Genomic DNA, 23,731 nt, shown 5'->3' with positions numbered 1-23,731 from the left:
CAAGGTTCAGTAGGTAATGGGGGAAGAGGGGCCCTGCCTATAAAGTTTCAGTGCTCCTGTAACTCAACTTAGGATGATGAGATGAAGCGCTATTTCTAGTATAACCCACTCCTTTCTTCCTTCTGGTGGCCCAGGGCTAGACCTGCAGGCTAACACTCTTGGGGCACAATGAGCCACGTTCTATCAGGCTCTCACTGCACAGGAAAACTGCGGACATGCTGCAGGCAGCCAATGCAGCCAGGAGAGCATGGCTGGGAGGCGGGAGCAGGGCCAGCACAGAGGAAGGTACCTGACTCGGTGCTCAGGTGACTGAGCTGCACATACGGGACTGGAAGCAGGTGGACACAGGAAAAGGCAGGTTAGTGACCCGAGAGTGCCAAGTGGCAACCTCAGCTGCCTAGCAGACATTGAAAGAATACTCTTAAGCCAAGGATTAAGTTTTTGTTTTCTGCTTTTTAAATATGCTTTTTAAAAAACTATTTTAGAGAGAAGAAGGGAGAGGGAGAGAAACTTTGATGTGAAAGAGAAACATCAATTGCCTGCTCCAGTACCTTCCCTATTGGGGATCAAGCCTGCAACCCAGGCATGTGTCCTGACCCCGAACAGAATCGGCAACCTTCTGGTGCATGGGATGACATGCAATCAACTGAGCTACATTGGCCAGAGTGCCAGGGTTGAAGTTTTATCTCAGACAGGTGAGGCTGACTGATGCTCTATAGAATCTCAGATGTTAATTCTCTCAACCAGTCAAAGGTCTTCCCCTCCACTATAAACAGCCTACCCTGCTCTGGATTAGAAATGGGCTGAAAGGCCCGGCTGGTGTGGCTCAGTGGTTGAGCATCGACCTATGAACCAGGGGTCATGGTTCGATTCCTAGTCAGGGCACATGGCTGGGTTGTGGGCTCAATCCCCAGTAGGGGGCGTGCAAGAAGTAGACGATTAATTATTCTCTCTCATCACTGATGTTTCTATCTCTCTCTCCTCCCTTCCTCTCTGAAAATAATAAAAATATTTTAAAAGGGGGGGGGGGGGGGAGAAAGAAATGGGCTGGAAGACCAACTGTTTTCTCAGAGAAGGATGAGAGAACTGGCTGGGAAAGGGGCTCCTGTCCCGCCCAGTGGCCCAGAAGGACAAGGTATGGGCTTGATTGGTAGTAGATCACAGACGGGGATCACATAGCCACTCTAGACAACACACGCATGCTTTTCCTGCCAGGTATTGGGCTAGACCCAGGGGACCAGCTGCTGCCCAATGGCCATTATCCGCACTAATACCAAAAACAGGAGAAAACCACCCTACTAGGAAAACAGCTCTGTACCTGAGTGGAAGAGTTTTTCTTAAAACTCCAAGAAAGGAGCAAGTATGGATAGTCTATGACAAATAAGAAAGCTCAGGAGTCTCACAATTCAAGAGATCAGGACAGCGGCACGTGCTATGGACGCATCCCTTGACTCACTCTAAAAAGTTCACCTCCTATTGTGGAGCAGATTTAGCTGAGGGACACTACCCTTTTTTTCTCTAGTCGCCCTTTTGTTTCTCTAGGCCAGCAGTTGCCAACTGGTGGTCTGCAGACCACTGGTGGTCTGTGGAGGTCTGAAAGGTTGGTGACCGCTGCTCTAGGCCAGGAGTCATTAACCAGCTGAGTTTAAACGCAAATCATAATTTCAGATTTACAGGTAGGCCAGCCTAAGCTTCCGTGGTTCAATGTGGGGGCTCTGGAATCAGACTTCCAGGGTTTGAACATGGCTCTGTGGCTGAATTGTTACACTCTAGGAAATGTGCTTAGCTTCTTTGGGCCTTAATTTCTTCTATAAAATAGGACAAATAGCAGAACTTACCTCTTAAGGTTATAAATACAGAGTGCTTGGCATATAACCTCTAATTGTTTTAGTAAGTGTTTTAGCTCATCATACACACACACACACACTGCAGAACCGTTTTGGTTTCTCCTTTACTTCAGGCTGGCTAGCGCAGAGAATTGTGGGCTCCCACAAGATGTCAAAATGACCCCAACACCAATAAATTTTTGCTAGATAGAAAATTGTATACTACTCACTGTATCCCATTCCCTGCAAAAAGTACTTGAAGGCCTCAGTGAGCTTCCCAGGCTAGGGTGACAAAATAAGAAGGCATTAATGTTTGTACAGGCAATGAGGCAGAGTCAAATAAGTGCTTTAAAAAAAAAAAATCTCCTTACCTGAACTACTTGGGGCAGTCCACCACAGTCTGCCATCTAAAACAGGAAAAATATGTAAGTCAGCTGGAACTTACACTTAAGGGAAATGTTCTGAATATCCACGAGTCCTTTCAAACAGGAAAGGATTGAATTTTCGGTTCCTTAATTTAATGTTTAACTGCTTCCAAGTATACATCTCCTCAATGCACTCTTATACAAAGACGTATATTCTAGTAATGACCTGGTACATATATCTGAAAATACTACTGTTACTTAATCAGTAAGGTGCAGAGCCTAGCTTTCAGGCCCACAGCGGGACTTTCCTGTTAGGGGTGGTGGTGAAGTTAACCACCACCATCAACCATGGTTCCGCCTCCACCTGAAGAATGTTACTCTCAGAGTCCTCAGAGTGACCCTAACTTCTCAGGGTTCGTGTGTTCCAAGTTCCCTCTCAGTTCTATATAATATTTATTCCATGATTAATGGGGATTCTCAAATCAGGAGCTGGCCCCAGCCGGTTTGGATCAGTGGACAGAGTGTTGGACTGTGGACCAAAGGGTCCATAGGTTGCAGGCTCCTCCCCGGCCCTGGCCCTGGTCAGGGCACGTGCAAAAGGCAACCAATTGATGTGTTTCTCTCACATCGATGTTTCTCTCTGTCTTTCCCTCTCTCTTCCACTCTCTAAAAATCAATGGAAAAATATCGAGTGAGGATTAAAAAAATAAATTAAAAATCAGGTGCTGGTGTGGATTCGGCCAACTCGCTTGATCAGCCACTTTCCTGCCATAGCTAGATTTGATGAGGCTGTCTCTCACTTCATTAATCTTTTTTTCTTTTTTTAATGTTTTAACTTATTTATTTGTTTATTTTTAGAGAGAGAAAAAAGAGGGAGAGAGAAACACTGATCGGTTGCCTCCTGCATGCACCCTGACTGGGTATGTGCCCTGACTGGGAATTGAACTGGTGACCTTTTGATGTACAGGATGACAAACAACTGAGTCGCACATGTCAGGGCACTTCATAAATCTTTACATCTGGTTATTCTCACTTGTGCAAGGATTTCTAGAGTTCTATTAGCACGCATTGGAATTACCTGGAGGACTTGTTAAAACTCAGAATCTTGGGTTCCTGCCCTAGAGATTCTGGGTTGGGGCTCAAGAATTTGCATTTGCAACAAACTTCCAGGTGATGCAGATTCTGTCAGTCTGCAGAGAATACTGTTTCTAGGGCCTGATGGCTAACCAAGAGCCCACCCCTCTCCTTCCCCTGTTACGCATTTGGTACTCATAGACAGTATTCTATTCAGGCTGACTGGCATTTAAAAAAAATTGATGTGAACCCCACGGTTTCTATTCACCAGCACAAAAACTTTCCTTGAGGGAGAGACTATTATTTAGCACATGGGATACTACAGAAGGTAAAGAAATTTGGGATTAATAAGAAACAGCATCCTGAAAATTATAAGCATAAGAGCAGGAACAAACATTTAACATGATTTAAGTATAAAACAGACCTCACTGGCACAGGTTATATTTTTATGATGTTTAGGAGTCAAAATCTGATTAGAACCATAAATCAGTTGCCATATGCAGAGAAAGAATATTGGGAGGAACTATTTCCAAGCTTGACATCTATCAAATAGTTGGAGAGTCAGTTCACTCATTGGGTTGTAGATGGGCACTTTTGCCCACATCTATGGCTACTGCAGAGTTCACTTTTCTGTTTCTGGAGTATGGATTCAAACCTGCCGGGAGAAACTAATTTGAAACCACATACTTTAAAAACATTCATATTTTAGACTAGTTCATCAATCACCTGGACCCCAGAACACTTAATTTTGTCACCTCTGAGTATTAACCTCATGCTATATTTCCAGGAACTATGGGCTGCTTCTGGTGACAGCACTTCCTTTTCAATCACACTTCAAAGAGAAAGGGAAGAAAGCAGGTGTTTCAGGCTGAGAAAGCAGCAGTAAGCAACATAAAATCAGCACTCATATCTACAGTAATCCAAATTTGAACCAAAGGGTCAGTCCCTAAACATTACACTAGAAGTGCTAGAAAAAGCAAGATTAATGCTCTTGCCTGGAGTTCAATCAAAAGGGGGAGAAACTTGATACTAACCCTAAAATTTAGTACATGAGCTGTTCTCTATTTGCCTAAGAGAGAGGTTATTGGGAGCTTCCTTACTAATACAATAGGATTTAGCATATAAAGAATTTCTATCCATTATCTTAATTTTCATAAAATTAAATAATGCTTATGAAGTATATAATGACACGGAAGTTGCTCAAGTCAAAAAAGTTGAGTAAAACAAGGCTAGCCCTAACTGGTTTGGCTCAGTGGCTAGAGCATTGGCCTGCAGACTGAAGGGTCCCGGGTTTGATTCTGGCCAAGGCCACATGCCCGGGTGGCAGCTCGACCCCAAGTAGGGGGCGTGCAGGAGGCAGCCAATCAATGATTCTCTCTCATCACTGACGTTTCTATATCTCTCTCCCTCCCTGAAATCAATAAAAATATATTAAAATAAATCAATGCTATAAATATCCTATACTCTTAATGATCTAAAAATGTATAGGAAAAAGACATCAGTATTTTTACCATAGGTTGCCTTTGGGTGTAGGATTATGGATAATTTTTACTTACATTATTCTTTCTACTTTTCTCTATTTTCCAATTTTCTACAATGAAAATATATTAAGAAAATTTTTTCTTAATAAAAAAGGAATGAGAGAATTGCCGAAACCAGTTTGGCTCAGTGGATAGAGCGTCGGCCTGCGGACTGGGGGGTCCCGGGTTCGATTCTAGTCGGGGGCATGTGCCTGGATTGCGGGCACATCCCCAGGAGATGTGCAGGAGGCGGCTGATCGATGTTTCTCTTTCATCGATGTTTCTAACTGTCTATCTCTCTCCCTTCCTCTCTGTAAAAAATCAATAAAATATATTTAAAAAAAAAAAAAAGGAATGAGAGAATCTCAGAGAGAGAGAAAGAAGCTTTCCTTCTTTCTGGGCAACTATTCTAGAAATACAGTAATCGGAACCATGTATAAAATACTCTGATATGGTTGGCAATAAGGAAAGATGATGTATTACCTTTAGCAAAGTTGTATTTATAGGATTCAGGCGAGAATTGCATTCAACCTAAAAAAAAAAAAAGGGAGGAAAATTTAGGAACTACTAGAAATGTAAGAAATAGCTTGGCATGAGAATGATCTTCCAGATCAACAGCCCAATTTGGAGGTGGCTGAATCAGCCTAAATAAATAAATAAATAAATAAGAGATATATTTATATGATGCTCTTTATATCTTACATTTCTGAATAGATCTAAAAATCTGGCTAATTTCACTTCTGAATCAGTTACAAGTAGAGTCTTTAAAGAATCACATGTTGAATTCCTTCTACCACTTTACATAACATGGGGGCAAATTACCAACGTCTTTAAAAAGTAAACTGGACCTGTGGCCATGATCACCTGCTGTGGTCCTGATGGCTTCCCAGACAACTGACCCTGGCTGAGCCCTGTGCACCTCCATTTCTTACCTTTTTACTATGTTCTGGAGGTAGTGGGTTTGCCATTCCTTGCACCCAGACTCTTTTGTGCCTCAAGGTCTTTTTGACTGTTTCATCAAAAGTTGAACCCTCTATGGTTTTTCTCTCACAACAGTTATCATAACGAACAATTATAACCTTGTGTATTTAGATATTTGGTATCTTGTACTTCTGTATCCACAAAGGCAGGGACCTTAAAAAAATGTTTTGGGGAGATAATCTCTAGATTTAACCATGTTTTCTGGCCAATCTGATCAACTGGATCCCTCACCTTTTACACATTTGCCAAGCACGGACATACAAAGCACTGTACACTAAGAGTCTGGAATCTAGTGTGGTGAAAACCTAATACAAGGCAGAATGACATCACTTTAAAATTTCACAAGTGAGCTGAGTGAGTATAGAAGAATGACTAGACTTTCTAGAGATACAGTAAGAAGTGGTGGGTGACTGAAGGCTTCCAGAGTCAGGGGGAAAGCATAAACAAAGACCCAGGGGATGTGAAGTGGATGTACAGAGCACGTGTAGTGTTTCAGAGGCAAGAGTCTTATGAGGAGGACACAAGTGGGTTGAGCCTGGAGAAGCACACTGACGATTACCACAGAGGCAAAGAGCCATGGAAGGTTTCTGAGGGGACGGGGTATGGGCTGTTTAAAGAGAGTAACCAGCAGTGGCCTGTATGACGGATTGCAGAGGCAGAGAGACAGTTAGGTTTTGAAATTACCAAGGAAAGAACCAGTGATTCAGCTGAACTTTTGCTCTGGGCAGGTACATACACAACACTTATAAAATCAGGGGATGACTGAAAAGTTAGGATCACCAAATCAAAGATTTACTCTATACAAATAACAATACAAGCAGTGATAAACAAACATACTAGTTTACTACAGAATATGCATTAACCCTAAAGGGTAGATTTATTTATTTTTAAAATGTTTTTATTAATTTTAGAGAGAGAGGAAGGTAGAGGGAGAGAGAAACATCAATGAGTAAGAAACACCAATTGGCTGCCTCCTGCATGCCCCCCCATAGGGGATTGAACCTGAAACCCGGGCATATGCCCTGACTAGGAACGGAACCAGTGACCTCTTGAGCATGGGATGAAACTCAACCAACTGACCCACATCAGCCAGGATGAATTTTTTTTTAAATAACTTTATTGATTTTAGAGAGAGGAAGGGAAAGGGAGAAAGAAACATCGATATATTGCCTCCTGCACACCAGGGATCAAACCTGCAACCTGGGTATGTGCCCTGACCAGGAATTGAACCTGCCACCTTTTGGTGTACAGGACAATGCTCCAACCAACTGAGCACACTGGCCAGGGCCTAAAAGGTAGAATTAAAAAACTGCCAGGCACAGTGCTTAGAATACAGCAAATAGGCAATAAATATTTTCTAGAAGAATAAACTCCCAAGTACAGCTTAATATAATAAATCATGCTTCCCTTTGGTTCAATAATTTGTAATTTCTATAACTTTGTAAGAAGTCTCCATATCTGGTAGGCTAAGCACAATGGTTATTTTTTTACATGTTTACTCCCCAAATGCAGAGACTCCATCTTACTCTTTTTGTATTCTCTATAACATCAGGCAGATAAGAAAAGCTCAAAAAATGATGCTGAATGAATGTGAGCAAGAATAGCTAGCAACAGTGCTCACTTTGGCAGCACATATGCTAAAAACAATAGCTACCAACAGTGACCAGAACTTGTTTGAGTTTCTTCTTGCTCTTCCATGCATAGACAGGCCTCTATTCTCTACCAGCTTGTGGGATTGAAGTGCTCTAGCTGGGAGCTAGATCTGAATCTATCTAGAACAGCATCTACTTTGTGGCACAGAAAGGGCTAGCAATGTTCTTCTCTATAAACATGAAAGGTGTGAGCCCCACCCACTGGGCTCTGAACAGTGGTTAAAGTGTTGGCCCACCACACCAAAGAGTGGAGGGTTTGATTCCCGGTCAAGGGCACAAACTTGGGCTGCAGGTTCAATTCCCAACCCCAGTTGGGGCACATGCAGGAGGCAAACAATCAATGTATCTATTGATGTGTCTCTCTCACATCAATGTTTCTCTCTCCCTCTCTCTCTCTCTCTCTCTCTCTCTCTCTCTCTCTCTCTCTCTCACACACACACACATTCCCTCTCCTTCCTCCCTTCTACTCTCTTTCAAAAAAAAAGCAATGGAAAAAATATCTTCAAGTGAGGATTAACAACAAAAAAAGGTGTGAGCCCTGGCTGGTGTGGCTCAGTTGGTTGAGCATCGTTCCCTGTAGCAGAAGGTCACTGGTTCATGCCTGGGTTGCCGGCTCAATTCCCAGTAGGGTGAGTGCAGGAGGCAGCTGATCAATGATTCTCTCCCATCATTGATGTTTCTATCTCTTCCTCTCCCTTCCTCTTTGAAATTAAAATGTATTTTTAAATCCTCATCTGAGGATATATTTATTGATTTTAGAAAGAGGAAGGGGGGAGGGAGAGAGAACATCAATCATCAATGTGAGAGAGAAACATCAATTGGTTGCCTCTTGTACTCGCCCCAACCAGGGATTAAATCCAAAGCCTAGGTATGTGCCCTAAACCAAGAATCAAACCCATGCCCATCCAGTGTACGGGACAATGGTTCAATCAAGCCACACCAGCCAGGGCAAAAAAATGTTTTTGATAGATGTTTTCACAGAACCTATCCCTACCTTTTCAGCCGGAAAAGACTGACCTTTATAAAAATCCTTCTTGGTGAACTGGGATTATCACTATAATTTTACTAGAGGCCCAGTACACAAATTCGTGTATGGGTGGGATCCGGTCGGCCCGCCCCCAATTGGGTGTTTGTATGTGTGTGTGTGGTGGGTCAATTGGGGGGAGGGTATCGGGGGGAGGGGCCAAGGGCAGTTGCCCCTAGTCAAACTCCCAGTTGAAGGAACAATTTGTATATTAGCCTTTTATTGTATACGATTACCTTTTGGGGGGAAATTTTTTTTTGGACGTGAGGGTCAGCTGCCTATGTGCTCAAGCCATACACCTTTTTTTGTTGTTAATCCTCACTTGAAGATATTTTTTCCATTGATTTTTTTTTTGAAAGAGAGTAGAAGGGAGGAAGGAGAGGGAATGTGTGTGTGTGTGTGAGAGAGAGAGAGAGAGAGAGAGAGAAACATTGATGTGAGAGAGACACATCAATAGATACATTGATTGTTTGCCTCTATCTATACGAGAGATAGACCGTTTTACAGGGCAATACAGGGTGATGTGAATATAATTTATCATCAACTGTATCTCACCTGTAAACACTCCCTCTCCCAGCCCCACCTTTTTGCCTATGTCTACACTCCTGATTAGTTATTAGGCTCCCTTTCCAAAAAGCCTTACTCCCTAACATTTTGCTCTAAAAAGGGCAAAAGTGAAGGCTGCAAGAGAGAACCAGGTAACTTCACACACAGGTACTTTAAGTTATATATATGCTGTGGGAAACACAAGCAAATGCTAATAGACATGAAAAAACTGTCACTTCATTTGTAACCAAAGAAGTGCAAATTAATTAACCTATCAATTAATTAATAGAATTTAAAAATCTAGTGCTGGACAGGCCTTCTCAAACATTGCTGGTGGCAACATACTGATGAGTCCTTTTTAGAAAGGAATCTGGCAAAATATATAAAAAATCTTACAAAGGTTTATGAAACACTTCAGGATATCCACCCCAGGAAAATAATCAACGATTCAGGCAGATTTTATAAAGATGTTCAACAGAATATATTAATGGGACAAAATTAGAAATAATCAACAGGAGAATGAGGTTAAATAGACAAAGGTACACTTATAAGACTGAATTAGCCCTAGCCGGTTTGGCTCACTGGATAGAGTGTCGGCCTGGGGACTGAGGGGTACCAGGTTCAATTCTGGTCAGGGGCATGTACCTTGGTTGCGGGCACATCCCCAGTAGGGGGTGTGCGGGAGGCAGCTGGTCAATGCTTCTCTCTCGTTGATGTTTCTAACTCTCTATCCCTTTCCCTTCCTCTCTGTAAAAAATCAATAAAATATATATTAAAAAAAAAAAAGACTGAATTACACAGATATACTGATTTTATACTATGAGAAAATGCCATCAACAGTATTAAGTAATCAAGCCCTAAAACCTTGCAAAAAACTTATAGTATAAAAGTTTGTCGCCCTGGCCGGTTTGGCACAGTGGATAGAGCGTTGGCCTGTGGACTCAAGGGTCCCAGGTTCGATTCTGGTCAAGGGCGTGTACCTTGGTTGCGGGCACATACCCAGTAGGGAGTTTGCAGGAGGCAGCTGATCGATGTTTCTCTCTCACTGATGTTTTTAACTCTTTATCCCTTTCCCTTTCTCTCTGTAAAAAATCAATAAAATATATTTTAAAAAAATAAAATAAAAGTTTGTCTTTAGGTAACTGGATCATGATTTTTCCTCAAGTTCTTCTATTTCCCATTTTTTCCATATTTTCTATAATGAGCATATATTATTTTTAACAATGTGCTATGTGCTTAAGAAGGAGGTACAGAAAAGCATACAGGCTCCAGCAGCCTTCCAGCCTGCTGATTCAGTTCCAAATTTATGGTGGCTGTAGAACAATCTGACAATAAAAAAATAGTGTTTAGTTGAACTACTTGACACAAAATGAACTGATCCCTTCTGATGAAACCTAGTGATGAAGGAAGAATTCATTTATAACAAAGAGCAAGAACTTATATTCGTAATCAGAAATAACAAAATCTAGTATTTAAAAACTGTTTCTAGCACACCAGCAGTGTGCTATACACATTTTAATCTCATTCATCTTCACATCAGGACATACTTACCACAGCCTCAACTGCGGGTGAACTGTCCCCTACCACCAATAAAGTGGAACACCTGCAGAAAGCCAAAATAAGAGGCGACACTCAGCAAGCAGAACATAAGCTCCACTGAACCCTGAATTCGTCTATGAAAGGCAAAGATATCCAGCAATTTAGAGGGGAAACTGACTTACTTTAAAGTCTTTGATTTGTTATCATTTTGGCCCAGCATGGGTCTTTCAATCTCCAGATCTCTGCGTCTAGAGAAACAAAGGAAGCAATGCTCTTTTTCAGATAAAATCATGACAACTCAGGTTATTTCCTGGTCATGAAAACCAAATATTTCAGGGAATGTAAAAACTATCTTTCTCTCACACCCGATGAGGGAAGGGGCCCTTATGCAGTTTGTTCACAAGTAGCCATCCTGAACAGTACAGAGCAGGAACAGGCTCCTAGCTCAACCCTGGAGGACTATGTGGGATGCTAAAGGAGGCAACCGTAAAACTCAACAGGAATGCTACTGAAATCCTCAAGTCCTAAGGGTATTTAATTTTCCAACTTGTTTATAAAGGAATAAATTCCTTTTAAGAGAAGGGGTATTTTTTTTTGGGGGGGGGGTAAGATGTTTTCCTTGTGACTAACATAGTTATTGACTAAAAAGAATGAGGTTCTGTTCATGTGTTACTTTTACAAGATGTCAGCAAAGAGAAACTGAATCAAGGCCCAAGATTTCTATCATTTGTCCCCCCTACATGCACTTTTCTGTGCTACCTCAAATTGTGTGTTTTTATATGTGTACATAACTTTAGGTACTTTTAATCTCAAAACACCTAAAAACAACTGGTATTTGAACTTGCACAAAACAGCCTTCAGTTCATTCATTCTTCTTGATAGATGTTTTCCCGTCTAAAAGCCCTTCGTCTTCTATTGTGGTAGGTAAAACAGCACAAAAACAATCCCATCACATATTAGAAGAAGCAGTTCATCTCCCCTGCCCCTCTCCCCTAAAAGTCCATTATGTTTTTAGACCTGGTCTGCATTTAAGTAAATAGGAAACAACTGTACCCGTTATAAGAACACAGGAAGAGCTGTAGGTTTTCTTGGTTGATATCTTGGGCAATATGGAGTCTGTAGGTTTGAATCAGGTCCAGGTTGGCCTGCAACTCTTCCTAGAACAATTGAAAGATGCAAGTAAACTTCTGAGTTACAGTATAAGCCTCCTGTGTTTGGTTTGCAATATCAATGTCTGAAACCAAATCTCCCTGCCCATATTTGTATCAGACTGGTTCAGTGCTACATTCTGTGTTGGATGAGGGCACCAAAGGATCTGTGATGGAAAAGGATGGTAGCCAACTCTAGGTCAAGCGCAAAAACTTGGGAATATGCTGAATAACACTACCTTCAGCTCAGTGGAAAACTGCCCTAGATTTGGATTCAAGTACTACTATCTGTGGAACTCAGGTCACCTAACCATTCTGAACCCATTTCCTTATTTGTGTTTTTTTCATGATCTACCATTTCTCATAAAAACAGAGACAATATCTGTAAAATGAAGATAATAACCAGCTACAAGGCTGTTTTAAGGATTATATAAGAGAAGTTCTATGAACTGTAAACTTAAAATAAATGGAAAGTAACATTTCTCTTAATAGCCATAAATCTCTTAATTAGCATATCTTAATTACCTATATCTTAATTGATATAACTAGTATATTACTATTTATATACTATCCTATCTAATAAAAGGGAATATGCTAATTGACCTCACACCATCACAAAGATGGTGGTGGCCACAGCCAATAAGGAGGGAATATGCTAATTGACTGCCCCACCCTCAAAGATGGTGGTGCCCACAGCCACTAAGAAGGGAATATACTAATTGACTGCCGTGCCCTCAAGGATGGCGGTGCCCACAGCCACAAGATGGCCAGTAGGGGAGGGCAGTTAGGAGCAACCGGGCCGGCAGGGGAGGGCAATTGGGGATGACCAGGCCTGCAGGGGAGGGCAGTTGGGGGGTGACCAGGCCTGTAGGGGAGGGCAGTTGGGGGCAATTGGGCCGGCAGGGGAGCAGTTAGGCATCGATCAGGCTGGCAGGGGAGTTGTTAGGGAGTGATCAGGCTGGTAGGCTGAAGCAGTTAGGGACAATCAGTCAGGCAGGCAGGCGAGCAGTTGGGAGCCAGCAGTCTCAGATTGTGAGGGGGATGTCCAGCAGTCGGACATCCCTTGAGGGGTCCCAGATTGGAGAGGGTGCAGACTGGGCTGAGGGACACCCCCCCGCCCCCGCCAGTGCACGAATTTCATGTACCGGGCCTCTAGTCATTTAATAATATACATTACAGAATTATATATTACATTCCATTTGATATCTTACTAAGTCAATTTATAATTTAATCTTATTACCACCACTATTAAAGGTATAAAATTCAAAAGAAACAAAATGGCATACACAGTAAGAAGTGAGTCTCCCTCCCTACTACCCATTGCCCAATGGTCCTTCTTTTGCTGGCCTTCTCAGAGACCATCAGAACAAGTTGCCAGATTCTTGGGTACATAAGCATATATGTACATATGTACATATGTGTAGGCGTGCGCGCACACACACACACACACACACACACACCAGTAAGCAGTTTTAAGCAGAGGGAAAATGTTAGCATTGGAGGGAAAAAATGCATCAGGGATAGCAAGAGAGTCACTTATTCCAGGGCAGTGTGTAAAGGTCACCAGCAATCCTTGGGAGAGAAATAGAGATAAAGACAACATTTGTTTGCCTTCTCACTGTCATATGGATGATGTGAGCCAAGAATACAGTTGGAAACTGACCAAATGGATCACAGTCTACCTGAAGCTGTAGTGCACTGGAATCACTGCAAGGAAACTTAGTCAATACTAAAGGTATTATAGTAAGAAAAATAAACAATAAATGAAGCACACAATAATTAGAGATGTAGTTATCTAGCCAGCTCCCCCTTGAAGGTTTGGAGAGGAACTTGAGTAGCAAAGTTGGAGATAAAAAAGGGAAGAAATGATACTGACATAAAAGAAGTAAAACTGACTTAAGTGCTAACAGCACTTATTAGGCAAAGCTGTTATGTATAAATTGCCCTCCAACGACCCACCTTTTAAAAAAACACAAATCGTTAGACTTACTATTTTACACACTGCTTTTCCACTTAAAGTATGGCAGGGGTCATTCCTTATTAGGACATTTGGAGCTGTCTCATTTATTAATACTACCTGTTTTCCCACAACCCTGGCTAGTACAAACGATCACTCTTTAATTTTTGCTAATGTGATAGATTGAAAAAGGAGGTATCACTGTGTTTTTTTCTATTACTGAAGATGAGATTATTCATGTTTAAAAACCTTGTTTCCATTTCAAAGCAATAAAAGCAATACAAACATTCACTTATTTGAATTTTAAATGAACTATTCAGCCTTATGACAACCCATTGTCTATGACCTTACATGTTTTTAATTAAACACACATTATGTATGTGACCAGCCGGCGTGGCCCAGTGGTTGAGCCTTAATATATGAACCAGGAGGTCACGGTTCGATTCCTGATCAGGGCACATCCCCGAATTGTGGGCTCGATCCCTAGTTGTGGGGCATGCAGGAGGCAGCTGATCAATGATTCTCTTTCATCATTGATGTTTCTATCTCTCTTCCTCTCCCTTCCTCTCTGAAATCAATAAAAATATTAAAATAAAATACAGATTAGCCCTAACCGGTTTGGCTCAGTGGATAAAGCATCAGCCTGCAGACTGAAAGGTCCCAGATTCGATTCTGGTCAAGGGCATGTACCTTGGTTGTGGGCACATCCCCAGTAGGAGTTGTGCAGGAGGCAGCTGATCGATGATTCTCTCTCATCGATGTTTCTGGCTCTCTATCCCTCTCCCTTCCTCTCTGTAAAAAGTCAATAAAATATATTTTACAAAAAAAAAAAAAATACAGTTTAAACACACATTATGTATATATTGTGAGGATGTTCCTGCTTTACAGAAATTATTAAAATTCTGGTCATGGCTTTCCCTATTTAAAATAGTGTTTCTTGTACCAAACATCACTTGATACCAAACATACAAATCACCTGTTTCAAATTAACTGTTGTTACTTAGATATAAACAATGATAGTCTGGATTCAAGAAAAGGCATGAAAAGTGAATAACCAGCTGATATTTCAATAGTCTTTCTTTCCGAAATTCCACCTCCTTCACAATGTCTATTTAGCTTTACCTCTAATTTCCTGGACAGGAAGTCAATTCTCTTCTCCTCTACACTTCCATTCAGCAATTCGAGATATTACCACTCTAATTTCTCATTTGGTTGTTCAGAGGACTATTATTTCCCCTAGTAGGGCTGAAAACAACTAGAAAACAAGGTCCACATGAGATTTATCTTAGTTTCTTTATTACATCTAATTCAACACCCAGTATTTATTAGTTTGATGTTTTTTTAAGAGTTGTCTATTATGCCCGATCGATATGGATCAGTGGTTCGACCCCCAGCCTGGTCAGAGAATGCACAGGAGGCAACCCATCGATGTGTCTCTCTCACATTGATTTTTTTCTCTCTCTCTCCCCACTCCTTCTTTCCCTTCCACTCTCTCTAAAAAAATCAATGGAAAAAAATATCCTTGAAGATTAACAACAACAAAAATTAGTTGTCTATTAGTGTTCAATAAACTAGTATGTTTTAAAATTCCAGTTTTATGCAGTTTCTTGTGACAATACTTCCTCAGCTAATAAACTGACTTAAAAGTTTTATACTTAGATTAGATGTAACATTTAAAAATTCAAATCTTATAAATGCCATTTAATACTAAAAAATGTATACTCGTTACAAATGAATCAGTGAATTTGTTGTTTCATTAACTGTTAAAATGGCTTTTTAATCTTTGTTTTTAATTCTCAAATCCTATACAGTAAGAAATAAATTTATCCATGTTGCATGCAAAAAAAAATAAAATAAAATAAAATAAAATAGTGTTTCTAACATATTCAAATGAAAGACTCAAAGCCTCATTCTTCCATGCCAGGCACTGTTAGAAAACTTTAGAAGTAACTGCTTTCCCTAATCAACCTCTCACAGGTATCCTAGAAGTCTGCCTCCAGGTTACTTAATACCCCCGAAATATGTCTTATAATTTCTTTCTCATTGCTTTTGAGCAAACTATTCCCCATTCCTGGAATGATCTCCTTCCTCCCCAAATCTAAAATGTTGAATTTTATCCACCCTTCAAGACCCAGCTGGGATACTTTCTCTACCCTGAATCCCTCCCTGATCCCCAAATCAGAAGTAAACCTCTCCTGCCTTTGAATTACTCTAAGGTGCCTCACACTACCTCTTGTAAGGGACCCTGGGATGGTAGAAAGAGAAAAACTTCAGACTCAGGCACACCTGGCTTCAAGTCTCCTCCTAACATGTTACTAGCTGCTAACCTTGTGTAAACCAATTCATTCTTCACCTGTAAAGTGGGAATAATACCCATTATGAGATTAGACTGAATTTATTAATGTAGATGAAACATCTGAAATTTGAAGGTGCTCAATGAAATGTAGATCTTACTACTTATCCCTTTTTACCTGTGCTATAAAATATATATATATCCTCTTCCGATAGGGTAAGCTCCTAGAGAACAAGGGCCATATCTTATATACCTTTGTCTATCCCAGTGCACTAAGAATGAAATTTTGCGAAGTCTGTGAACTGGTTTTTAAGGTCCACAGTCAAAACCAAACATGCTATGTCTTCAGAAAAGTAACTACACTACCCACCATTATGTAGTGCAAAGATCATGATATTTGAGAATTCTAAGTAAAGATGTTGGATTAAAATACAGCTTTACTCCTTCAAGAAAAATTAAAAAAATTATTTTTCAGTCATAAACTCATAAGAACAAAGATAAGAAAAATGAAAACAGCAATAACATTTTGAAAGTGGAAAAGCAGAAGGAAAGTAATCACTCATTTAGCAGACTCGATTAAGACTGCAAAGTGGCACAAAACCATAAAAATCCTAGAAGAAAATACAGGCAGTAAAATCATAGACATCTCACATAAGCAGAATTTTCACTGATACATCTCCTAGGCAAGAGAAACACAGAAAAAAAGGGGACTACATCAAACTAAAAAGTTTCTGCACAGCAAAAGAAACCATCATTAAAATGAAAAGGGAGGGAGAACCAAGATGGCGGTGTAGGTAAACACCTGTACTTACTGCCTCCCACAACCACATCAAAATTACAACTAAAATACAGAACAACCGTCATTCAGAACTGCCTGAAATCTGTCTGAATGGAAGTCCTACAACTAGAGAAGAAAAGAAGAAAGTGCATTGCTCTAGCTGGTTTGGCTCAGTGGATAGAGCATCTGCCTGTGGACTGAAGGGTCCTGGGTTCGATTCTGGTCAAGGGCACATGCCTGGGTTGTGGGCTCAATTCCCAGTAGGGGGCGTGCAGGAGGTAGCCAATCAATGATTCTCTCTTATCACTGATGTTTCTATCTCTCTCGCCTTCTCCCTTCCTCTCTGAAATCAATAAAAATATAAATATTAAAAAAAGAAATAAAGTGCATTAACATGGTAGGAGAGGTGGAGGTATGGAACAGGCTGGTCTGACACCACATGTGGCATTTCTTTAATCAGGAGGGTTATCTCCAAGGCCTCCCATGAAAAGCAGGGGGTCCCAGCCCCACACCAGACCCCAAGCCCAGGATTCCAGAGCTGGCAAGAGAAGTCCCCATAAACTTTGGGCTGTAAATTATGGTTTAGAGACATGGAGGCTGTTGAGTGACATGGAGGCTGCTGGATTCCCAGGTGTTCCTCTTAAAGGGTTGGCACACAAACTTACACTGTCCAGCTTCCTCTGAGTTCCAGTGCTGGGTGGTGGCTTTGGGGGAATCGAGGGACATATGGGGAGGAACTGGACTGTCTGGCATCTGGGCAGGAACTCAGGGAGGCAACTTTCTCCCAGAAAGGGGTGCTCACAGGGTCACTGTTCCTGTGCTGGGACTTCCCTGCCACAGAGCTGCCATCAGAGTAGCCCACACTGTTCTCTGCCCTGGTGATTCCCTGACACCCGGCTACATTCAATCTGCAGCCCCACCCAAACTGTTTGCAGCTGCTTTTCCATATGAGTTGCTGTCCTGGCTCAGACTTCAGTAAAAATCTCTTAAACGAGCAGCAACTGGAGTCAGCATGCCCCAAATCTATCAATAAAAGACCGAAGACCCTGCAGTAGCACCAGCCTGCCTTGCTTCACAGCTGGGTCTCACCTGGGCACTTCCTACTCCAATACAAATAGCAGCAACCTGCAGATCTTTCTGTAGCTCCTGCCAGGTGGCCCTAGGCAGTGGCTGACTTTGCACCTCTCAGGAGGCCTGAACCAGTGCACCTGGTGGACAGCTTCAGGCCATTGCAGATTACAATTCTATACATCTACAAGTGACACATTCTAGGGGAAGACTTAGTGAGCACCAAAGCCCCACTGAAGCAAGTCCTGCTCCACTGGAATGTTTCCTGCATAGCATCTCTTCTATTGTAGATGCAGCTGGTCCTCACAGCCAATTGGCCTGGAGGCCAATTCCTCCCAGTGATGCCAATAGCAACCAAGGCTCAACTATAACAAAACTATGCACACAGCCCATACAGGGGCGTACCTAGAGTGTCCAGCTCATGTGACTATGGAGGCTGAGCAACTGGGTCCTAGAGGACACCTATTTCACAAGACTACCCTACCAATTTCGGGAGAATTAACAGCTCTATCTAATACATATAAATAAACACAGGGAAGCAGTCAAAATGCGGAGACAAATATGTTACAAATGAAATGGAAGTAAGCAAGCTACTGGATACAGAATTCAAAACAATTCTGTTATAAGGTTACTCAAGGAACTTAATGAGAGCTTCAAGGGATTTAGTGAGACTTTCAAGGAACTAAGTGAGAATGTCAAAGACATATAAAAAAGAACAGTCAGAAATTAAGCATACATCAATTGAAATAAAGAATAATTTACATGTCTTAGCTGGCTTGGCTCAGTGGATAGAGCACTGGCCTGCAGACTGAAGGGTCCCAAATTTGATTCCAGTCAAGGGCACATGCTCAGGTTGTGGGCTTGACCCCCAGTAGGGGGTGTGCAGGAGGTAGCCAATCAATGGTTCTCTCTCATCATTGATGTTTCTATCTCTCTCTTCCTCTCTGAAATCAATAAAAATATACTTAGAAAAAAGAAAAAAAAAGAATAATTTACAGGGATTCAATAGTAAAGTAGAAGATTCCGAGAATCAAATCAATGATTTGGAATATGCAAAAGCAAAACACCCAATCAGAAGGGGGAAAAAAAAAGAATCCAAAAATATAAAGACAGTGTAAGGCATCTCTGGGATAATATCAAGTGTACCAACACTCACATTATGGAGGTACCAGAAGGAGAAGAGAGCAAGATATTGAAAACACATTTGAAGAAAAAAATGACAGAAAACTTCCCCTATTTAGTGAAAGAAACAGACTTACATGTCCAGGAAGCACAGAGAGCCCCAAACAAGAATAACCCAAAGAGGCCCACACCAAAACACATTATAATTAAAACTAGAGGCCTGGTACATGAAATTCATGCACTGGGTCCCCTCAGCCCAGCCTGTGTCCTCTCGCAGTCCGGGAGCCCTCGGGTGATGTCCAACTGATGGCTTAGGCCTGCGAGGAGCATCCTTAGTTCTGCTGTGGAGGCAGGAGAGGCTCCTGCCACTGCCGCTGCGCTTACCAGCTGTGAGTCCAGCTTCTGGCTGAGCAGTGCTCCCATGTGGGAAGGCACTGACCCCTAGGGGGCAGCTCCTGCATTGAGTGTCTGCCCCCTGGTGGTCAGTGCACATCATAATGACCAGTCATTCTACAGTTCAGTCGATTTGCATATTAGCCTTTTATTATATAGGAGGCCAAAAATTAAAGACAAAAAGAGAATATTAAAAGCCCAGGTTGTGGGCTCAATCCCCAGTATGGGGTGGACACCAATGATTCTCTTTCATCATTGATGTTTCTATTTCTCTCTCCCTCTCCCTTCCTCTCTGAAATCAATAAAAAAATATATATTTTAAAAATGGACAAAGGACTGGAATAGACACTTCTCAAAAGAGGATATACAGATGGCCAAGAGACATATGAAAAAAGGCTCAATGTCACTAATCATCAACAAAATGCAAATTAAAACTAAAGTGAGGTATCACCTCACACCTGCCAGAATGGCTACCATAAATAAATCAACAAACAAGTGCTGGTGAGGATGTGGAGAAAAGGGAGCCCTAGTATACTGCTGGTGGGACTGCAGACTGGTACAGCCACTGTGCAACACAGTATGGAGCTTCCTCAAAAAATTAAAAATGGAACTGCATTTTGACCCAGCAATCCCACTTCTGGGAATATAACCTAAGAATCCTAAAACACCAATTCAAAAGAATATACTGGTATGCACCCCTGTGTGGGGCGCGGCTACAGTGTTTTGGACAGGTTCAAGCCTTGGACTAATGAGAGGGCACAGTTCTCTTGTGGCCACGTGCAAGTCCCAGCTTGGAGGGCAGAGCCTTCCCAGCACAATTATAGCCAACACCTATAGTTGTAAGCTTGAACCTATGGTTCGAACATATGGCCCCACGTGCCTGAGTGCAGGTGCATATAGTTGAGTAGGATTGAAACCCACGAGAATGCTGTAAACATCTTTTTCACGTCCCTACTTTGCCTTGTGGCATCTACTATAAAATAAAGACAGGGCTTGTGGGCATTGGTGCTATCCATCAGAGGAGCAGCGTCCCACCGAGACCCAGCTTTCATTTTCTTGTCTGTCTTTTCTAAGCCTTTCATCGCCTCCACTCAGGGTCACTGAACCAGGCTGAGCTGGCATGGCACATAAGGCGCCCTGGGGCTGAATATGCCATGGCTGTGCTGGCTCGCCACACCCCTGTGTTCATAGCAGCATTATCTACAATAGCTAAGATTTGGAAACAGCTCAAGAGCCCATCAGCAGATGAGTGCATTAAAAAGCTGTGATACATTTACACAATGGAATATGACATGGCTATAAAAAAGAAGGAGCTGCCCTAATCGGTTTGATTCAGTGGATTGAGCATCGGCCTGCAGACTGAAGGGTCCCAGGTTCGATTCTGGTCAAGGGTATGTACCTTGGTTTCAGGCACATCCCCAGTAGGGAGTATGCAGGAGGAGCTGATTGATGTTTTTCTCTCATCAATGTTTCTAACTCTCTACTCCTCTCCCTCTTCCTTCCTCTCTGTAAAAAATCAATTATATATATATATATATATGCTAGGGTCCTGCCCCAGCAGGTCCAGGGGTCCCCAAAGGTGTGGACGGAGTTGGCGAAGAAGGAATGACACGGAGACAGCGTTCAGTTGATCAGCAGCCTAGCCAGGATCTCTAGCCAGGATCTCCAGCGAAGTTCTAGTTAGGATCTCCAGCCAGGTTCTGTGTCCATGTTCTCTTGCTAGGTTCTCCAGCCAGGTTCTGTCCAGGTTCTCCAGCCAGGTTTGGTCACCAAGTTCTAGTCAGGTTCTCTTGCCATGTTCTATCCAGGTTCTGTAGCCAGGTTCTGTCTCTAGGTTCTTCAGCCAGGTTCTCTCGCCAGGTTCTGTCTCTAGGTTGTGTGGCCAGTTTCTGTCCAGGATCTTTTGCCATGTTCTCTCCAGCGAAGTTCTTCTGTGTCTAGGTTCTGTGTCTAGGTTCTGTCTCCTGTTGTCTTGTTACATCTGTATTTATACCAGTTGATTCCAATCCTATCAATCTCTATTCCAAAGGTTAGGGCGTTTCTTATCTCCATTCCAGGGAGTAAAGATTATGTAGCTTAAGCATGACTGTTTGTAGTTAAAGTGATTAATTACCCACCTGGCACTTAGTTAAGGGGTTTTATTCCCTCCCTAACTTCAGGGGAAAATCCCTACCTGGGGAAACAACCTTTCTCAGAGAGGTGACCTTGGTTAAAACACATAGTGCCAAGAAGGTGAGCAAACATATTAAGAACAGTATGCCATATATGCCAGGTCCCTTGAAACAGCAAGGCTGGACCGGCTCCCGGCATATATATATATATATATATATATATATATTTATATGTTTGTTTTTTTTTTAAAGAAGGAGCTCATACCCTTTACAACAGCATGGATGAACCTGGAGATTATTATGCTAAGTGAAATAAGCTAGTCAAAGAAAGACAAATACCAAATGATCTCACTTATATGTAGAATCTAATGGACAAAATCAACTGATTAACAAAATAGAAACAGAGGCATGGATACATGGAACAGTCTGATTAAATAAATAAATGACATAATTAAAATACATGAAGCAAAGGCAAACAGAAATGAAGAAGAAACAGAGAATTCATCAGTAATAATAGTTGGCAACTTTAATATACCACTTTTAATTATGGATAAAACATGAGGCAGATGATCACAAGAAAATAGAAGAATTAAACAACACTATAAATCACCAGACCTAACAGACATCTATAGGATCCTTTACTTAATAGCAGCAGAATGAATATATATTCTTTTCATGTGTACATGTAACATTCTTTAGGACAGACCATATGTTAGGACATAAAATAAGCCTTAATAAATTTGAAAAGCAATGAAACATTAAATATATCCTCTGACTATAATGGAGTGAAATGAGGAAAGATCTTAAATACATAACTGGACTTCCACCTTCAGAAACTATAGAAAGAAGAGGAAACTTAAAGCAAGCAAAAGAAAGAAAAGAATAAGATTAGAGTAGAAATAAATAAAATAGAGAATAGAAAAAGAATGGAGAAAAGTATGTGAAACCAAAAGTTGGTCAGCTAAGACTGACCAGCAAAAACAGAGATAAGACTCAAATCACTAAAAACAGGACTGAAAGAGACATTACTGTCAGCTTTACAGAAATAAAAATAATTATTAAGGGACTATTATGAATAATTACATGTCAACAAATTAGATAACCTAGATGAAATGAACAAATTCCTAGAAGGATGTACACCACCCATCTAAAGAAGAAATAAAAAAATGTGACTTGATCTATAACAAGAGATTAAATTAGTAACATAAAAACTTTCCATTAAGAAAGCTTTGGTCCAGATGGCTTCAATGTGAATTCTACCAAACATTTAAAGAAGAATCCACAGTAATCCTTCCCAAATTCTTACAAAAAGTAAGAGAACACTTTTCAGCTCATGGGCAAGTACTACCTTAATACCAGACAAAGGCATCATAGGAAAATTACAGACGGATATTCTTTCTGACTATAGATACACACACACACACAAAATACTAGCAAACCAAATGTAACAACATATAAAAACTATTACATTATACACTATGAACAAACAGCATTTATCCAAAGAATTCAAGGTTAGTTCAACATACCAAAAAATAAATAAATAAATGTAATATTGAAGCATCTATCTTATATAAAAACTGCTGTTTGAAAATTCCTGTGTGACTTCGCCCAGAATTATAGAGACATTTTTCTCTGGGCCCGTGCATAATAATAATGATAATGATAATAATAATAAATGCAACTCCATCTCTCTAAGCGCTGCTTGATCTTCTCGGTCTTCTGTAACAATATGCCGTATTAAAAGAATAAAGCACAGGAGTCACACGTATAGCTCAATAGACACAAAAAAGCATCTGACAGAACCCAACACACTTTCATGATAAAAGGACTCAATAAACCAGGAACAGAAGAGAACTTCCTCTACCTAATACAGGGCATCTATGAAAAGCTCACAGCTAACAACATACTTAATAATGAAAGACTGAATACTTCCCCTGAAGATCAGAAACAAGACAAAGATATCTACTCTCATCACTTCTATTCAACATTGTACCAGAGGTTCTAGTTATGGCCTAGAAAGTTCTGTTTAGGCAAGAAAAGAAATAAAAGGTATCCATACTGGAAAGGAAGATGTAAAACCAAGTCTATTTGCAGGAGACATGTTTTTGTATATAGAAAATCCTAAGGAATTCATAAAAAGAGGTCAAGCTAACAAATTAGTTCAGCAAGGTTGAAGGATATAAGACTAATATACAAAAATTAATTGTATTTAGGTTTATTCGCTGGAAATAATTAAATACAAAGTCCTTGAACTGGTAGACTACAGGCTTGGGTAGTAGGTGATATACCATGCTGAAAACAGGAGGGTTTAGTGAAAGTTTAAAGCCTGAATGT

The 23,731-nt window shown here is 41.0% G+C and overlaps 1 protein-coding gene across 3 annotated transcripts in view; it reads right to left on the bottom strand.

Moving 5' to 3' along the window:
* The window catches only part of NDRG3 (NDRG family member 3), an 85,231-nt gene that overhangs the window by 2,362 nt on the left and 59,138 nt on the right, over positions 1-23,731 (bottom strand). For all 3 annotated transcript variants that reach the window (XM_036323365.1, XM_036323367.1, XM_036323366.1), the window contains 6 exons: positions 11,581-11,684; positions 10,710-10,775; positions 10,540-10,591; positions 5,269-5,316; positions 2,198-2,233; positions 2,057-2,108 (listed from right to left, as the gene is read on the bottom strand). In XM_036323365.1, the coding sequence (XP_036179258.1) occupies positions 2,057-2,108; positions 2,198-2,233; positions 5,269-5,316; positions 10,540-10,591; positions 10,710-10,775; positions 11,581-11,684 (358 nt within the window). The remainder of the gene's footprint in view (positions 1-2,056; positions 2,109-2,197; positions 2,234-5,268; positions 5,317-10,539; positions 10,592-10,709; positions 10,776-11,580; positions 11,685-23,731) is intronic.

Source organism: Myotis myotis, unplaced genomic scaffold (assembly GCF_014108235.1).
Source record: "Myotis myotis isolate mMyoMyo1 unplaced genomic scaffold, mMyoMyo1.p scaffold_m19_p_9, whole genome shotgun sequence".
Lineage (NCBI taxonomy): Eukaryota > Metazoa > Chordata > Mammalia > Chiroptera > Vespertilionidae > Myotis > Myotis myotis.
Note: the sequence above shows the minus strand (reverse complement) of the source record. Positions and strands in the feature narration are given on the sequence as shown.